This window comes from Agelaius phoeniceus, chromosome 18, assembly GCF_051311805.1.
Source record: "Agelaius phoeniceus isolate bAgePho1 chromosome 18, bAgePho1.hap1, whole genome shotgun sequence".
Lineage (NCBI taxonomy): Eukaryota > Metazoa > Chordata > Aves > Passeriformes > Icteridae > Agelaius > Agelaius phoeniceus.
The window spans coordinates 14,236,650-14,255,453 of record NC_135282.1 but is presented as its reverse complement, the minus strand read 5'-3'; the positions used below and the strand labels follow the sequence as shown (position 1 = coordinate 14,255,453).

Below are 18,804 nucleotides of genomic sequence, written 5' to 3'. Positions count from 1 at the left end.
ACATCTCCATACAGGATATTGACAGTGGGGTGCTTTTGAATTCTCACCAGCTTCATTGATGGGGGTAAACACCTCGACTGGCTGAAATAGTGGGCAAGCAAGATTGTGTCTGAGGTTCAAGGGAACTGTGAAGTCCTGCACCCGGGATTAAATAACCTAAGAGCCCAGCACAGACTGGAACCTGCAGGTTGGGAGGAACAGCCTTGCTGGAAGGGTCCTGGTGGACAACAAGCTGAGTATGACCCAGCAGTGTCTCACAACAGCAATTGAGGCAAAAAGGATCCTGGACTGTATCCAGGGGATATTGCCAAAGAGATGGAAATGTGATTAGTCCACTTAGCTTTGTGTTTGTCAGGCCCCACCTGTTGTTCTGTGCCCAGTTCTGTCTCCTCAATTCAGGAAAGATGCAGACAGCCTGAACAGGGTGCAAAGGAGATGATCAAAGGGCTGCAGAAACTGCCCTATGAGAAGAACTAGGCCTCCTTCCTTGAGATGAGAGGGCCCAGGGGGAATCTCATCATAATACTACAGTACTTGAAAGCTACAAAGGCTACCCTTCCCTAGGAGCCACATGAAAAAGAGGCAAGAGATACATGTTGCATTGGGAGAGGTTTCTTCTTAAAATAAGTACAAAATTCTTTTTGAGATCAGTCAGTCATTTAATCAATCACAAGAACAACCTCCCCAGGTGTGTGGTGGAGTCCCCCATCACTGGAGAGACAGGGTGCTAAATCATCTATTCCCTTGCCCATGAAAGGCTGGAACAAATTATCTTTGAGGTACTTTCCAACCTGAGCACTTCTGTGATGAAAATGCCAGTTAGAGACTTATTTTCTTCAATTGCTTAAGAATAAAACTAGTCACTTCCTAAACTGGTTGTTATACTTTCTCAACCTACAAGTTGATTCATTGAATCATTCAACCTGTATTTTGATTCTTTAAATTCATGCAGCACTTTCAGAGCCAGGCATTAGATAAAATTTCAAGCCTAAGTAGTGATTTCACTGATAGTATGAGAAATGTGATGTGCTGCATGAAATCTATTGTTTGGTTTTCTATGGACTCCTATGTAGTTCCTTACAAAAGAGCCAAAGTTTTGGACCAGTACTATTATTCTGTGTTGGGGGCAGAGGGTACTTACTGGATAATAATATATTTATTAATATTGGAAATTAGAAAAAGGTTCTTCACCAAAAGGGTGATCAGGCACTGGAACACACTCCTCAGGGCAGTGGTCATGGTCTCAAGCCTGACAGAGCCCCAGGAGCATTTGGACAACGCTCTTAGGCACAGGACACCCCAAAATCCCACCCTTCCAACTCAGAAGATTCTATAATTTTGATACCCCTCTGCAGGACATGATGGTTCCTTTGAAAAGAGCTGTCCTGTAACATCACTGAATCTTTGGACCTTATGATAACTCATGACTACAATGTGAGATGTTTCCAGCTTGAGTACAAATGTTTTTTGATCTTGAGACCACACAACCCAGAGTGATCATTAAGAGAGCCAATGCAGTGAGTACTGAATGCAACTGCAGCAGGAATCACTTGACAAACATCCCTAATTTTTAGAAATGAGGAGTTGTCATTTGGCTTGCTAATCAGAAGCCATCAGACAGAGCACTCAAATCTGACCAACTGCCTCACTATACCCCTCCATTTTCAGAGCCTGCCAGACAAATCTAGAATTGCCCAAGAGAGAACAAGACCAAAGAGAACAGCAACAAGACGGAGTAACACAAACTGTTACTGGAACAGTTAACTTGAGCCCTTCAGCTCTTCCCTCCATTTAGAAGTGCCCAGACGCAACTGGGTTTACTCACTCATCATCCCCAGATGGTGCCCCATCCAGTCTTCCAAGCCATCCTTTCAGTTGACTTGGGAAGATCCCATGCTAGCATGGGCTACAACAGCATATAGCAAGTCATGGAAGTATTCTTTTTAACATGTCAGCTTTATGTACAAAAAAAATAATTTTAATTGAAGTTATCATGCACAAAAATAAAACACTCCCAAGATCCATGATTTCTGTTGAAGCAAAGTCTGTATTGAGGGAGAAAAGTCCAATAAAGTTTTCTGCTGACATCTTTTAAAGTCAGATAGGAGATCTTCAGGATATCTTTAAAACTGGTAAACCCTGCATTATGAGAAATTAAAGCTCATATCCCTACAGCTAGGGATGGAACCAGAGAGCCCCTGGTTCCATGCAGTGAGTTTGAATGAAAGACTCTCCTTAGCTGCTTCTGTCCATGCTGACAGGCAAATGGTGCAGCACACAGAGCTTCCACCTGGCTGCCCTTGGTCCAGAATCAAGACAGTCAAAGGACCTGAATTACATGGTATTTTCTATACACAATGCATAGCACTGTGAAACATCCCTGCAAGGCACAGTATCTGCCCATCTTCTTCACTAAGCATTTCAGGCCATCAGGATAAAATTCTTCAACATTCAGCTGAAAGATTAGTCAAAAAGAAGCCAATTAATAGCTGTCCTAAGTAACCCAAATATTATTGTATTTCATATCCATCTGTGCTCAAAATTGAAAGTCACTTTAAGACCCAGTGGTGTGGCCAGAATCAGAACCACAGGGATGGGAGCAGGCGAGTGTCAAGCTCTTTCAAGTCAAGGCATTTGGGCAGACCTTCGTCTCTCCCCTCATAGCTTTTGCTCAAGGCAGAGGCTCTGCTTTGGGGTTTTTTTTCCTCTGTTCCTCTCTGACCTCCAGAGGGGGTTGTTTCAGGTAGGTTTTCTGTGCTCACAACAGTAGCAACTGTTGCTACAAAATGGGACCGTGCATGTCATAATCAAAAACTGTTTCAGACTGAATTTTGCAACATCTGTCTGCAGCTGTAGCAAGGTGCTAGGATGAGTGAAAAGGCCCCAGTCCCTGCAGCTGCTGCAGCTGCCAGCAGCAGCCAGCTGACACAAGGAGTCACAGAGTCTGAGCCACTTTAGCTGGCTGCCCTGCCATCCTCCGCCAAGATGAAGGTGAAGTCCTTCCAGAGGTTCTAGTCCTTGACCAAGTACCAGCAGCCAGAGCATGTCAGTCGCAAACATCGATGGAGCTGCTGCCACCAGAGAGGTAAGAGGGAGGGCTGCCCTCCCTTTGTCTCCCCACACACAATTGCCCACGGCAAGCGTCACCTCGGGGAAAGGTGTCACTGCCATTTTGAGTTTCTCTTGGCTCCCAGGGAGTCCATGACATTTAGCAATTTTGTATCTAGCGATTATTTACTGTTAGTTTGTGCCTGTTGCTGTTTTGCTTGTTAGTAAACTGTTATTTTTCCACTTATTTTTACACATTTAATTCCTGTGGGAAGGGATTGGTTAAAACTAAGGGGATATAACTCATTTCAGAGCATCCCCCTTAAATTGTCTTAAACCAAGACAATAGCCATTATTTAAATCCCATTTTGTCACAAAACCAGCACTACAGAAGCAATAATTGTATAAAAGCTGCCATAAAATTCTGTGGCATTAGAACAGACATCTGGCACCTTCCAGAGAAACACACAGGCAGAGAAGGTCCTATTTTCCTCTCCCTGATCCTAAGAACTATCAGAAGGCCACACTTCAACCTCAGATTTTTTTTTATGGATGGGGCTTTAGTGTTTCCTTCAGCTAAACTGATGGCAGAAAAGTACTCTTGGGTGACACGTTTAGCATCCTTAATCATATTCCAAAGAATATACAGAAGGTACCTAGAGTTCAAACCAAATTCCTTTATGGAAGTCACAAATCTGTGTATCAGAGCACAAATTAAATTGAATGAAATGCTTTGTATCTATATGTGTTTGGGCTGGGATAGAGTTCAATCTCTCCATGCTAACTTGCATGGGGCTGTATTTTAGAGAAGTGTTGGTAATACATGGTTTTCATTAGTGCTGAACACAGCTTACACAGCATCAAGGTCCTTTCTGCTTCTCAAACTGCACCACCAGCAAGCAGGCTGGGTTGCACAAGGACTTGGGAGGGGACAAGTCTGGGATGGCTGATCCCAACTGACCCAAGGGATTCCAGACAGTATCATAAAATCCCAGAATGGTTTGGATTAGAATGGGCCTTGAAGACCATCTGGTTCCACTCCCTGCCATGGGCAAGGACACCTTCCACTAGACCAGGTTGCTCCAAGCTTCATGCATCTTGGTGTAGCGCTCACCAGATAAAGCTGGAGAAGTAGGAGGAAGAGAGGCATGTGTGACCTTGCAGCATTTGTCTTCTCAAGTCACTGTTTTACATGATGGAGGCCTGCTCTCCTGGGGGTGGCTGAACAATTGCCTGCCCACAGTAAGTAGCGAATGAATTCCTTGGTTTGCTGTGCTTGCGTGCACAACTTTTGTTTTCCCTACTGAACTGTCTTTATTTCAACCCATTAAGGTTTCACATTTTACCCTTCTGATTCTCTCCACCATCCCAGTGGAGCTGGAGTAAGCCGCTGTGTAGGACTGAGTTGCCAGCTGGGATTGAACTATGAAAATATCACAAGAGGAACTTAAAGTACTGAGGAATCAGTGCAAAAATGTTAGTTGTTGCTTATTACATTTCCTTTGTCTTCTCCATATTCACCTCCCAGTTTCACCCAATTTTGCTGCCCTGTATGGAACTCCTCACAGGATGACTTACCAGTCCTCAAGACTCAAAGGTAGGTTGACAGTGCTGTTCATTGATGCTAAAGTAGAGCAGAAAAGCTTTTAGCTTTCTCCTGCTAGATACAACATCAATTTACAGCAATTCTTACAAGGCAGAAATACATTTGCTATATTATCATATTACTAAGGTTTTATATTGTCCAGTATTGATCTCCAACACAACATCCATGATGAAACAACGGCAAACTGTTTTCAAAGCAGAACCTTAATTTCTGCCATGGCACACCTTCTGGTTAGAGCTGAGATACACTGATCATCTGGCAGCCAGATGGAGAAAAACCTTATGCCAGCAAACCTTGTGCTTGTGCCCCTTCTTGCTCCACTATTCTCCCTTCAGCCCCAAGGCCAACTTCAGTGTACTGATAAACTTCAAGCCAGGCTGACCCAACTCTATAATGCAGCAAAACAATTTTCTTTTGACTAATTTGTTTTCTGCAATGGAAGAGGTAAATGGTTTGATATGTAATATGGTGTGAAAGAGCAAGTAGAGAGGCAGAAACATGTATAGACGCATGGAACATGTCCTTTTCAATGGAACTAAGCTGTTAATTCAACTTAAACCATAACATGAAACTTCAGCTTGCAAATGCAGGTGTAACTTTCTGTCACTTACTTGAATCCATTCCTGTTCCATCATCCAAAAAACATAGCATGAATCCACCTCGTAGGTCCTCTCGTTGCTCTGCAAGAGAAGAGTTACTCACTGCTCCCATAAGCAGAAGTTAAAAGTTCCATAAAATGGGATCAGTGTTAACAACAAAAGTAACACAACAAATAGGACTTTTAAACCTGCAATATGGCTAAGCTGCAAGAAAGAGCACCAGATTTTTGTTACAGAATGACTAAGAACTTCTTCACTACAAAACTGAGCTACAAAACTGTATTGTGTCAGTGAGTTTTTTAGCATTCACTACATAGAGCAACTCACTTCACCTGACCCCTGGTGAAGGCTGACTTAATTGCTTCCCCAAGATATTTGTAAAGTTATTCCTTTTTGCAAGGCAACAGGGACTATGGCACAGAAGAAATGGTAGAACAATAGAATTATTCAGGTTGGAAAAGACCCTTAAGATCATCAAGTCCAACCACAAATCTAACACAGTTGAGTTCACTAAACCATGCCCCTAAACACCAGATCTACACATTTTTTAAATATGGATAGATAGTGACTCCCCCACTACCCTGGACAGCCTGTTCCAGTGTCTGACTACACTTTCAGTAAAGAAATTTTCCCTAATATCCAATCTAAACTTCTCCTGGCACAATTTGTGGCTGTTTTCTCTTGTTCCTGTCACTTGTTACCTGGGAGAAAGAGCCCAACCTGTACCTGGCAGCACTGTCCTGTCAGGGAGCTGAAGGAGCAAGAAGGCCCCCCACAAATCTCCTTTTCTCCAGGGTGAGCTCCCCAGCTTCCTTAGCCACTTCTCATCAGACTTGTGCTTCAGCCCCCTTACCCTTCTCTGGACATGTTCCAGCCCCTCAATATCTTTCTTGTCTTGAGGGGCCCAGTACTGACCCCAGGATTGGGCATAAGACTCTCGCTCTTATTCAATCAAGGACAACATACATTTGCAGCCTAAATCCAAGTTAACTACTGACTTAATTGCTGACATGCAAGGAAGCAGCATGAGTGACTTACCAGTATAAATGTCTATTCTCGTGGCATCTGCATCTCTACAAAGAAATAGAACCACAATTGATATCCAAACATTAAACAGAAACGAAGCTAAAAATCCAGGCATACACAAGCTTTTTCAAAATAACTGGCTGTATAGATCAAAGTCCACAGAGGCCCCACAGTCATGAGTGACAGAAAACACTGTCTATTTGAACCTAAACTCCAGCATAAGACATTGCTAGCACACAAACAGTTCTGGTGACAGGAAGTATCACTGGCATTCTAACAAAAGTCATTCTGGGGCTGGAAATCAAATGAGTATACATTTCTGAGCTCCCTCCTATACAAAACAAACATCACCTATATTTTTTTTGTTGAGCTGCCTACAAAAGGTTTAGTAACTCCATATAAAGCTTCATTCCAATACATTCAGGATTGTTACAGGAAACTGTCATTACAAGATCACTGAAGTGAGGCCCTTCACACACTGCATCCTCCTCTGTATTTGAAAGTACAGCATGTACAGCACTACTGCCCTCTTCCCAAACCAACCTCGGTTTGCTGACTAGAGGCGTGGAATTATAGAGCGATAACAAAACCCCACTTGACAAATGCCACAGCCACTTTGTTTCACTTTTGTATCTCCAGCCCAGCCTAGCTACTTCTTCCCAGAAGACAACCTCTCTATAGCCAGAGGGGAACCGAGGGAAGGAAAAACCACCCCCAAAGACCCTACTTTTTCTTACCTTGTTGCAACCATGAACACAGCACCAGCTCGCATGCGCGTGCACACGCACGCACACACACACACACACACACAGAGCTGATTCCCTAAACAGAAGCTTTCCAACTCAAAAATGTCCCAGTTTCAGCTTGTTACATCACAAAATGCACACTGTGACAAATCACCTTTGAGAGAAAACAATCCCAAAATACTTCCATTGTGCTTCATGACAGTACTTCCTCTAGCTCAAGACAAAAGCACGCAAGGCTTGGGAGGCTTCTGTAGCAGGGATTCCCTCCACACACAGATGAGACAGGTGGCCCAACAGCTGCAATTTCCAAAGACCAAATCTCCTGAAGTGTCAAAATTCCTTTAGCATTTCTTGCTCTATTTTTCAGCTTCCCGCTTCTGATTTCATTTTCATTGTCATGTTTGATACTATCATTTTTTATATATCAGATGAGTCACAGCTCCTGTAATATTTATTTTAGCAATTTCTTTACACAAAAAGGCAGACTAGTTTTTTCTTTAAATCTCTCTTGTGTCTGCTATCAATTTCCTTTCCAATATGAGTTGCTCCAGGATTCATTCAAACCTGTCTTTCCAGGAATAATAATTTTCTTTTAGGGAGCTGATATGGCAATGTAAGACGAGCAAGTGAAATACTTATATTAAATTAAAATTCCATTTTCTTGTAAAATCTACTAGAAGTGAAAATTGCTTAAGATCAACTAATACATAGGTGAATTAAATCTTAACCAAAGTTACCTTGGGAATTAGGCAGTCTCAGGTACATACCTGGCATTATCTACAAGTTCAGCAAGGGCACCAAACAAGAACTCATGGGTAGTTCTGCAATGAAACAGAAATCAGCAGAGTTACACCAACACTTAAAAAAAGAGAGACCTTTAAATAAATGAGAATCTCAACTACAGTTTAAACAAATCCAGTCAAATAGGTACAACACTACGGTCTGGCTGACAGCAGACTAGGAACGAGTGATTTCCTGTCTGCCAGAGGCAGCCATGCAGCAGCCAGTGTGCCCCAAATTGCAGCTCACTATGGTCTAAAATATGTGATATGATAGAGACATGATAGAGAACACATGATGATCCAATAAACCAGCCTATGACCCAGTCAACAGCTCAAAGAAGTCCTTATAGCGCACAACGACAGGTCTTTTCACAGCAACTAAATACTGCCTATAAGGAAATATAGCCAGATGAGGATTATCATAGAATCATAGAACAGTTTGAGTTGGAAGGGACCTTAAAGCTAATTTCATTCCAATCCTCCTGCCATGGGTAGGGACACCTTGCTCCAAGCCCTGTCCAACCTGGCCTTGAACACTTCCAGGGATGTGGTAGCCACAGCCGCTCTGGGCAACAAGACATGAACAACGTTATGAACAAGGTGAGTCTCCCCCACGCACCCAGTCCCACTGCAGAAGTTATTTGTGACAGAAAAATGCTTCCAGATCCTGGCTAACATCCAGCAGATGCAACTGCTGCTAATCCAGAGAAAGTCTTCTAACACCACAGTACCACACCACCTTGCCAAATTAACACTAAAATAATGAACCCAGCTACCACTTCAGCACAATCTCAAGAGATATGTTTAGTTTCCAGCCTCTTTAACTGCCACCTCTTTTAAGCAGCTCCCATTTGGAAGCCATTAGTTATATGCCTCAGCATTGAAACAGATGGTGAGAAAAACTCAGGCAGCTAATAAAAATCATTATAATACATTGTCTGTTGACATAAATGCCATATCTCCACTTCATGCCCAAGCTGGCAACTTAACTTCAAATCTAACATTTTTTTAAACATAGATGAACCACATTCACCATAAGTTTAACAGCAAAGATGTGGAGAAACAGCTGATGGAATTTGTTACTCCTCCAGGTTGTTCAATGAAGAGACTAAGACCTCAGAAACCAGTTTGATTAGCATGTTTCAGTTTGCACAAAACCCTCACATACAGCCAACAGGTGACCAAGAAGATATTTCTTCATATTTTCAGCCTTCCAAGAACAGACACACAGGTACTTCCCACACATAAAATATATAGCTGTCCACACTGTTAATAACCACAAAACACGCTTTCATAGCCATCTTCAGGGTGATCACACTGAACCCATCAACACAGCTCCAGTCAGAGGAAAACACATGAGGCTTTAAAATTATCACTAAAACCATGGGAACAGAGATTTCCGTATCTCCACTCTCCTGCAGAGACAAGACCAATGGGAACAGTGTTTGGAAGACTATCTACCCAATCAGAAAGCTTCCATAAAAACACAATCTTGGTATTCCTTCCTTTGAACACGATTTCCTGCTGACCTGGCTTCAGCAGGGATAGAGCTAATCTTCTTCTCAGTAGGTGTTAAGAGTTGTGTTTTGGATTTAGTGCGAGTATAATGTTGATAACACACTGATGTCTGGTACCAAGCCAAGCATACCCTAAGTCAAGGGCTTTTCAGTGTCCTGCACTAGTCAGCCACACAAGAAGCTGGAGGGGAGCATAGTAAGGGCAGCTGACCCAAATCAGCCAGAGGAATATTCCATACCACAGAATCTTCTGCTCAGTCTACAAACCAGGGGAGCTGGCCAAGAGACGCCAATCACTCTTGGGGGACAGGTAGAGCATGGGACAGTGGGTGCTGAGCAATTGTATTGAGCATCACTTGACTTCTGGGGTTTATTCCTCTCTCACTTTTTCCTATTATTATCATATGTTTCTTCCCTCCAATATTTGAAATGTTCTTATCTCAGCCCATGGTTTTAGCCTTGTACTATTCACCTCCCCATTCCACTGGGGAGGTGAGTGAGCAGATATGTAAGATGATTACAGATTTCAAGTGTTCTCTTGAGTTTACAAGTGTCTATTCAGCTCCACAGGTCAACATCACCGAAGTATATTTAGGAAGTAGCCCATAAGCAAATGCATGCTTTAGCACTAGTATCAATGCTTAAAGAGCACTTTTTACTCCACAATTTTAGGAATACTTCAAAGAAAAGATGCAAATAAGATACAAATAAGGATTTCCAAAGAAAGATGCTGGAATGAAACAATTGATAGCACAGCTATAGATGACAAGAAAGGCAAAACAAAACATCTCCACATAGCCTGACACTACTGAACTTGACCATCTCCCAAAACTGTAACCTCTTGTGCAGACATGAGCAAAGGGAAACCTTGCTACAAGCCAATGAAAAATCACTCCAGCTATTTATCACTAACAGAAATGAATATATACTATAAAAGTCTTCTATTCAATTTATGAATTTGAACACACTTGTCAATATCTAACTTAAGTCAGATGAAGTGCTTTGGCCTGATTTAATCAGCTAATCTCAAACAAACCCATTGGTCTTGCCTTACAGTCAAAAGTGAAATATTCCACATCCATCATAATCGACCAGTGACCATTTCTCACATCTCTTCAAAAAAGTTTAGGATTATTTTACTTGCAGCACAACTTCAAAAAAAACAAGACAAACTGTTGGCAAAATAAAGCCTATCAGAGCTTGCTAGCAACCTGCAAACACAGTGAGCTTATTTTAGATAGGCATCATCAGAGGCAACCACCACCTGCATCAGAGTACCCAAAATACAACTATTACTGCCATACAATGGGTGAAACAACATATAGAAGGGAGGAAAGTAGTATCAAAATCCATAGTGTCAACAACAGCTCATCTGGGTAGACAAAGACTGGTCTGGATCATCCCACAATGTGCACTTCCATTTGAGCCAGCTCCATGCAGAACTGGAGGCTTGATAAGGAATCTAAAAGGGGAGTCCAACATTGGCAATTTATTGAAACATAGGTGACAAAAGGTCGAGTTAGATGGCTCTAATACATTACTAACTTCAAACACCTCTATAAAGAATCATTTGGAGTAATGTAAAAGGGAAGAAAAACTTGTTTTGTTCCTACAGGAACCTCCGGCTTGAACCTAGGTGAACTCCAGATCCTGCAGACAAGTACCTAATTACTAATGAGAGACTTAAGATTTCACTTTTCTTCTGAAGGAGAGCACATCTGGGAAAATGCTTTATTTTGGCACATGCATCAGGAAAAACAGACATTCTCTAAACAATGAACTCTGTTTCAAGCCAAAATAGACAAAAAGCACAAGAAGAAGAGGGAATTTGGTGGAGGGGGGGGTAGGGAAATATTGTTGGTCTGTTATTACTAGTTTTCCTCAAGTCTATCATTTAGTCATCTTGAAGTCTATTCGAGTGACTTTCTTCGACTCCAACTGTATTTACCAGAACAATTCTAGTTACACAACAACACACAAGTTGCAAACTAAAGGCTACCTACTGCTAGAAGACAATTACAGGTCCTCAACTTTTAACAAAATAATTCAACTTTTTATTATAAATATTCAAAATATGCAAATATAAATTGTCTGGTCTCTGTTATATTTATGGCATCATCTCAATTAATAACTTTGGAATTGTCTTAATGTAAGCATTTAATTGTTAAGGAAAACCAATGCAAGGGCAAGCAGGTGACACTGGAAAGTCATAAAACAATGCACATGCAATTTTCATGTGCTTATGCACACTGATTTTCATTCTAGGATTTAAAAGAATTTTAACGTAGAAACATATGGGTTGAAAAAGACTTTTAAAGGTCATCTAGTCCAACTTCCAGCCATGGGCAGGAACACCTTCTACTAGGCCAAGTAGCTCCAAGCCCCATCCAACCTCGTCTTGGACATTTTGAGGGATGGGGCAGCCACAGCTTCTCTGGGCACCCTGTTCCAGGGCCTCCCCACCCACACAGGGAAGAACATCTTCCTTCTATCTAGTGTGACTCTACACTCTTAGGTTAAAGCCATTGCCCTCTGTCTCACCACTTTAGAACTTATTAAAAGGTCTGTCTTCACTCAACTATTCATCGAGTAAGTTGGAAAAGCACAGTGACAATTTTTCTTTTAAAAAATATGGCAACTGAATCTATTCATGTAGATGCTGGAGGCTCAACTCCATGTCCCATCAGACATGTAAGCATTAAGCTGCTATTGGAAAGATCTGCTGCAGTTCCTCAAGCTCAGGGACCTGATCAACTGTCTCCTGTAAATCACTTCAAACTGAGTGCTCTGAGTCAGACACATGGAAACTTTTCTGAAAGAAGGTCTTAAAAGGGAAGGAGAAAAAAAAAAAAAATTAAAAAGCATTCTTCTGCACCCTAGCAGCCAGATGGTTGGTCTTTCAGTGCAATTTAAAGAATTTTAAAAATTTCCACCTCCTTGATTATGAGAATACACTTAGCACTGAACTAGAACTTATCTAAGATGGGATGGTGTTCCTCAACAAGAGTGCAGTCCAGAGGAGACCAGTCTCCTCTATCAAAATCTCTATACTGGCCTAGGGTTGATTTGGGGATTAGCTTGTTTTCTTTTTTGCTCATTTTTTTTTCTGGAGGAGCAGGAGAGGTTGTTCGTTATGGGTCAGTTTGCTGCTTTCTTTGATTTTATAATGACTTCTATTACTCCTATTGCTATTCTTAGGGAAGCATTTTACTTAGGCACTGATTCCCATAACCTCAAAAGGCTCTTTGCTCACGATGGACAAGGAGCTCTGGCTTTGGCTTATCCAAGCATTGGCTTCCAGTTCTTTCCAAGAATTTGGTAATGAAGGTATCACTGCAGACATGCAGCCCACCACAAGCAGACAGTAGCGTAAGCACAATGGCAACGTGAAGTACATTTAATATACTTGACAGCAGCAGGAACAACTCAGTCTTTAGCACAGGCTTTATCTTCTTATGAAGATGGACAGAGTTCTGGAGCTTTGCAGGCAAACACAAGCTGCTGAAAGAACATTGCCATCATCTGCACAGTCTTCTTATCCACAAAAGAAAAGATTGTCTTCTGGAGCTGGACATGAGAATTTCACAAATCAACAACAGCACCACAACATGACTCAGTATTGTCCATCTTCAGGCACCAGATTGTTCACTCCATATGCAACTGCCACCAGCTAAGCTAAAGAGCAGACCCAAATGTGACATGGAGCCATTACTAGGTTTATTTCCCTGTTCAAAGCCCATTACTTTCCTGATTCTGAAAATGAATGGACTGTAATGGTCTTGGCATATGTGAGATTAGTTTTAACTGCTCTTGTAGATGTATCTCACTACCAACAAAACAAACCAGACAAAAATCCTTTGAAACAAAGTTGCCCATGTTTCTGTGCCTTCTTTGGACTGCTGTAGACCACTGATCCTTCACATGCTGAAAAGGGAAACAAAAAGATAAGCCTGCACTTTATTTATTCTTCTATTGATGGACAGTAAGTCAACTCTTCCACAGAACATCAGCAGACAATCTTCGCCGGTGACCAGCTGATCAGAATGAAGCAATACCAAGTGGTTCCACAGAGTTCTTCCAATTCGGGCAGAACGAGCTCTTCCATCTCCTGTATACATGCCATTAAAAAGCTCAGGAGCAGCAGGAAGTGTTGATGGGTGCCTGACCCCACTTAAATGCTGCTCCCTGATGGTGCTCCTCATTTTCTAGACATGCACCCACAAGAAACTCATGGTAAATAATGGCTTTGCCTCTTCTCAAGAGGTGTTATTTTGGGAGATTCACTGGCGACATGCAAAAAAATCTGACTGGAAAAAGAGTACCATAATCCTGTTAAAAATAAACCTGCAAAACACTCAGTCACACACAAAGCCAGATGCTACAGAGGGATGGTGGCCGGCACGACAGCGCACACACACTGTTCCGCAGAGATCCGACCGTGCGGGTTTGGTTGCCCAAGGTGACTCCTCGTTCCTCCCGGGGCCTCTTGTGCCCACGCACTGGCTCTCCGTGACCCGCGGACCTGTCCGCGGTACAAAAGCCGGTCCCGGAAGGACCACGAAGCGCCCGGACTGGGGGCAGGCAGCCGCTCAGCCCCACTGGCCCGCGTGGCTTCGGCCGGGCCCATCGCACTGAGCCGGGGTCCCGAGCAGGCCGGATGCCGCGGGCCCACCCCACCCCAGCCGGTACTCACGAGTTGGTGTGCAGGTATTCGAAGGTAAGCTGGGCCCGGTTCAGGCTGCTGTAATTACCCAGGGACATGGCGGCAGTGGCCGCCATCGGGCCTGGGCCTGCGCCCGCGCCGCATGCACCGGCGGCCGCGCGCGCCTCGAGCCCGCCCCGCCCCCTGCCGGTCACGGGTGACCGCCGGGTGAGCAGCCGGCGCTGCGCTGCACTTCGTTATGCCGCGCCCCGTCGCCCCCTTGCGGTGCGGTGCGGTGCGGTGCGGTGCGGTGCGGTGCGGTGCGGTGCGGTGCGGTGCGGTGCGGTGCGGTGCGGTGCGGTGCGGTGCGGTGCGGTGCGGTGCGGTGCGGTGCGGTGCGGTGCTGCTTTGTCTCCGCCGCGCTGGGATCGCGCCCGGCACGGCAACTGCCCCCGCGGGGAGGAGCCACGCGGCTGCCCCCTATTGGTCAAGAAGAGGCACGTGATGCTAGTGCCTCGGCGCTGCCAATGTGTGCTCTGCGCCGCCGCGTGACGGGTGCGCGCAGCCGGGTGGGAGCGGTGAGGTGGGTGCGTGCGGCGTGTGGGATCCTCTTTTTCCCTCAGGCTCCGTCCAGGCGGCAGCCGAGCGCCTCAGCGCCGCGGTCTCCTAGGGCGGGGGAGTGGCTGCGGTGGGGCCGCGGCTGCGGTGGGGCCGCGGCTGCGCGGTGAGGTGGCCTGGGCGCGATAGCCCCCTCCGGCCTTTGCCGAGGTCGTCGGAGCCGGGGCGCTCGATCGCCGCGGTGCTGGCGGCCTGCGCGGAGGGCACCAGCTGGCGATGTCTGCTTGGGGGCCAGGTTGGAGCGGGTGAGGCCTGCCGGTCCCGAACGGCGGGAGTGGCTCCAGGACCCATCTGGATGGAAGGATCCCGCCGCTGATCTCTTATGACGGTTCCGCGCGGATTTCGGCGGGTGCCGGTCCTGCTGCACTGGTGAAGGCTCTGCGAAGTCACCGAGGAGAAGCTCCTGAAAGTGCCCGTACTTACCAAAAAACATTAATGTAAAGGGTATATAAAATCATAAATATTCTTGCTCCAATTCTGTGCTTTTGGTTCATCTTGAAATGTGAAAGGATTGAGCTCAGGGGCTGTCCTACCTCTGTTCTGCACCCATCATTGCCCCCATCCCTGCGAAATGCAGCCTGAACGCAGGAGCCCTGAAGACTAGGAATACTTGTCTGAGCATCTGACTTGTCCAATGGAAAAACAACTCCAATCATTCTTCTGAAATGAACACTGAAACAGCATGGCTGGCTGTGTCTTGGATAATAGGAATCTGAATTTAATATCCAAAATCTGAAGGAATTCAGTCTGTGCAGAAATTATTGTGGTATATTTCTTCTTGAAGAATGTTCAGCAAGAATGAAACAAGACTGCAGATTTAAAAAGGATAAACATTATTTGATACTTTATTTATAGGGCACCAAAGGGAAAAGATAAAGGTTTTGTTAAAAAAAAGAAAAGCACTTTAATTTTGTCTGATAATTTTCCAACAATAGAATCTAATTCATTAAAGGAAAAAAAAGGAGGCTATGGGAGTTGGGATTATTCAGCCTGGGGAAGAGAAGCATCCAGGGTGACCTTACTGCAGCCTTTCAGTACCTCAGCGGACTCCAAGGGAGCTGGAGAGGGACTTTGGACAAGGGCTAATGGCTTCCCACTGCCAGAGGGCAGGGTTATTGGAATAATGAGAACTTCCATGGGAGAGTGGCGAGGCCCTGGCACAGGGTGCCCATAGAAGCTGTTGCTGCTCCATCCCTCAAAGTGTGAAAGGCCAGGTTGGACAGGGCTTTTGAAGCAACATGGCCTAGTGGAAGATGTCCCTGCCCATGGCAGGGGGTATAACAAGATGAGTTTTAAGATCCTTTCCATCCCAAGCCATTCCATGATTCTGTGGTATCCAACACATGTGGTGAAAAGTCAAATATAAATGTTACTCATAATTGGTAAATGGCTGAAACCTGAGTTTCATATTTGAGTTGTTTGATCCCGATCCCCAGTTGTGTATGAGCCTGAGCTAACAAGTCTGCAGATTTGGCCTGAGAACTTCACTTCCCAGAGCAACATTTAGTTCTGTTTACCCTCAGTTTGGCCTGTTCAGGCCAGCAAGTTGTATCATTCCTCCTGGCATGGATTTCTCTGTGTGTTAGAGAAAACGCCTTGTGAAGGCATCAAAAAATCACTGTGCATGTGTGTGCAGTGGCCCCTTTAGGCCTTAGCTCTGAAAAGCTTTGCATGGCAGGACACTGAACTGCATTAAAGAATTAGGAAAATTGCTGTTGAGAACTATGTTTTGGTATATTGGGTTTATGACAATCAATGAGTCTATTATAGATTGTAGCATCATCTGTTGTGCTCAGCTTTTATTTTGTTACATTGTAGTCAATGTCAGCTGCAGATATTCAAAAGCAATCTAAATCCTGTCAGTGTAAGGGCAAGGTAATTACCCAACTATGTGTTCCTGAGGAACATGAGCCTGAACTTATGCATCATATCAACCTTGTCCTCTTAGGTAATCTGAGTGTGTCTGTGCCTATCAGGAACTTTGTCTCGTCATCTTACCTTCAGGGAGCAGCCAATGTTTCTTTCCTGGTGTTGGAGAGATTGACAACATTATCCGAGTACTGCAGCGCTGTGGACAGAGCAGTTGAACACCTTCCTGCTTCTCCTATGGGATCTGACCTGTTCTGTGGATCTGGCCCTTGGTAGAAGACCAGTACAATGCAGTTCTATTTCTATTCAGTTATTTGGTCAGCCCAGGCAGGAAATTGCTCATTACCATCTCACCATTTGGTGGTGATCAATTTTACAAAAGTGAAGTGAGAATTTAATTTTTACACTTTCCCTAGCTGTTCTACAGTAGGTTTCAGACATGTTCCTGACTTCTGCTCTTTGGTCTCTCTTGCCCAAGTCTTGAAAGATTTATACCTTCATTTGCTGGCTTTCTCACCTGCCAGACATTGGCCCAAGGTGTAATGGAATGAATTCACCTTTTGCAAAGCAGCATTTAGATTACATCACAGGTCTGCCTTGGCCGTGGCAGAGCCATGCTTTGATAGGAACCTCTCTGTCCGTGGATGGAGATATAACAGGCTTGTTTGGCCTGTGTCCCACTACTGCAAACTGCTGAGTTTCTCAGTACTTTAGAGATGAAAGTCTTCCCACTGGAAATTCACCTTTGCCCCCTTTTGGGGCAGCTGGTTTTCCTTGGAGACTCTCTCCCTAAACTTTGTTTAAGTAGTTCTAGGTCTTTCAGTTATACTGGTTATGACAGGCAACCTCCCTTTTTGGTTTTTTTTTTTTTTCTTCTGCTACCAGCACCATTTCCCTGAGTTTCTGGAACAGGATCTCTGGAACAGGATCTCTGCTTTCAGCCCCAGGATCTCTGCATCTTACAGTAATGAGCAAAATAAGTCTGGCTGCTCAGGTGTCACAGGCAGTACCCCCTCATTTTTGAAGTCTTCAGTGTAGTAGAAGGCAGCAGTTTGCTCTGGTGCACATAGCTTTCCTCATAAATGACCTGTGGGTTGATGGTTTGTGCAGCCTGTACAAGTGGAGCTTGGGGCAAACTGTACTGCTCTTCTTTAACCCTAAGGCTAAGTTTCTTACTCTGAAATAATCCCCAAGTCTCCTTGTAAAACTAGTCTTTTGATTCCACACTGTTCAAAATCTGTGTTTCTAGGCTGTGATGTAAGTTCCTATGCAGTCCCATATAGTGTTTGCTGGATCCTTATTCTGGCACAGCATTTTGTTAAGCTTCTTTCCACTGGAGTCCCAGCCATAGCCTGAGGTCATTGAAGAGTTTATTTATGTGGCCATTGTTCTGCAAGTTGAAGGTAACTGCTTCTACATCTGTGTGGGCCTTGAGTCAACAATTGTTCTTTTTCTCCCTATTTTTCAAGAAGCTAGCCTGCTAAGCCAATACTTAATGCAGGAGCCATCATAGTGGTAAGTACTAGATTCTGTACCAGACAAGTGCCATGAGTGCAGCAAAGTGTTTTTTTCACACACCTGTGAGGTCTCTCAAGTTAACTGTTTGTAGCTTTATTCGGTCTTTATGTACATGAAGAAATGTAAAACTTTGCATTGTAGAAATTAGGTTTTCAGTTGTCAGAGTGAAATAAACAGGCAGTGAAACAAATCTGACACATCACCAGTAATCCTCAGGTGTTTACTAGTCCTGCCTTTATACATTGTTTTCTGGAAGGAAAAAATGGCGTTGCCTTTGGATGCAAGGTCCTCTGTCTACCTCATGACGGAAGCTGCTGAAGTTCTAGGTCAGTGCTGTTCTACCAAGCATTCACCTTGGTACTTCTAAGAAGATTAGGTGCAGTTGCAAGCCCAATAACCAGATTGGCACAGACCTCCTTTCCATCGCCCTGAGTTTGTAGAAAGAATTTCAAAGCAGCTTCCTTTAATGGGCTTGAAGCCATGTTGCCTCACAGCTTTTTGATTAATTCTTTCATGTCATGCCGTATGCTGCCTCTGCTGTGTGATGAGTTCTCATTGTCTCCCAGTACAGAATGGGAACTTCTGCTGTGAGTACAGAATGCTGCTGCCTCCAACGTGAGGTGTTCTCCTTTAGACAGAGCATGCCAGTCTCACTCACAGAGAAGAGCTATGTCAAAACGCATCAGAAGCATTCCTTTTCTTGGGCATGAGTTGTATCTCCATGTCAATTCAATACAATCGAAGAACACAACTCTGAAGTCAAACATTTAGAAGGAACTGTTTTCCTCCTGGCTTCTCCTAGTAAGGAGTTATTCCCTGTATGACCTGAGGCA

At 44.2% G+C, this 18,804-nt stretch overlaps 1 protein-coding gene across 4 annotated transcripts in view; it reads right to left on the bottom strand.

The window, feature by feature from the left end:
- Positions 1-14,435, bottom strand: part of MORC2 (MORC family CW-type zinc finger 2) — a 48,006-nt gene extending 33,571 nt beyond the window's left edge. For 3 of the 4 annotated variants that reach the window (XR_013184688.1, XM_054645726.2, XM_077188062.1), the window contains exons 1-4: positions 14,018-14,435; positions 7,793-7,846; positions 6,292-6,326; positions 5,266-5,334 (exon numbers count right to left, since the gene is read on the bottom strand). Coding sequence is in view for 3 of the 4 variants with exons in the window: in XM_054645726.2 (XP_054501701.1) it covers positions 5,266-5,334; positions 6,292-6,326; positions 7,793-7,846; positions 14,018-14,103 (244 nt within the window). In the remaining variant the exon portion in view is untranslated. Of the gene's footprint in view, positions 1-5,265; positions 5,335-6,291; positions 6,327-7,179; positions 7,199-7,792; positions 7,847-14,017 lie in introns of those variants that run through there. The other variant, XM_054645730.2, reaches the window with a different exon arrangement.
- Between the last annotated feature and the right edge of the window lie 4,369 nt (positions 14,436-18,804).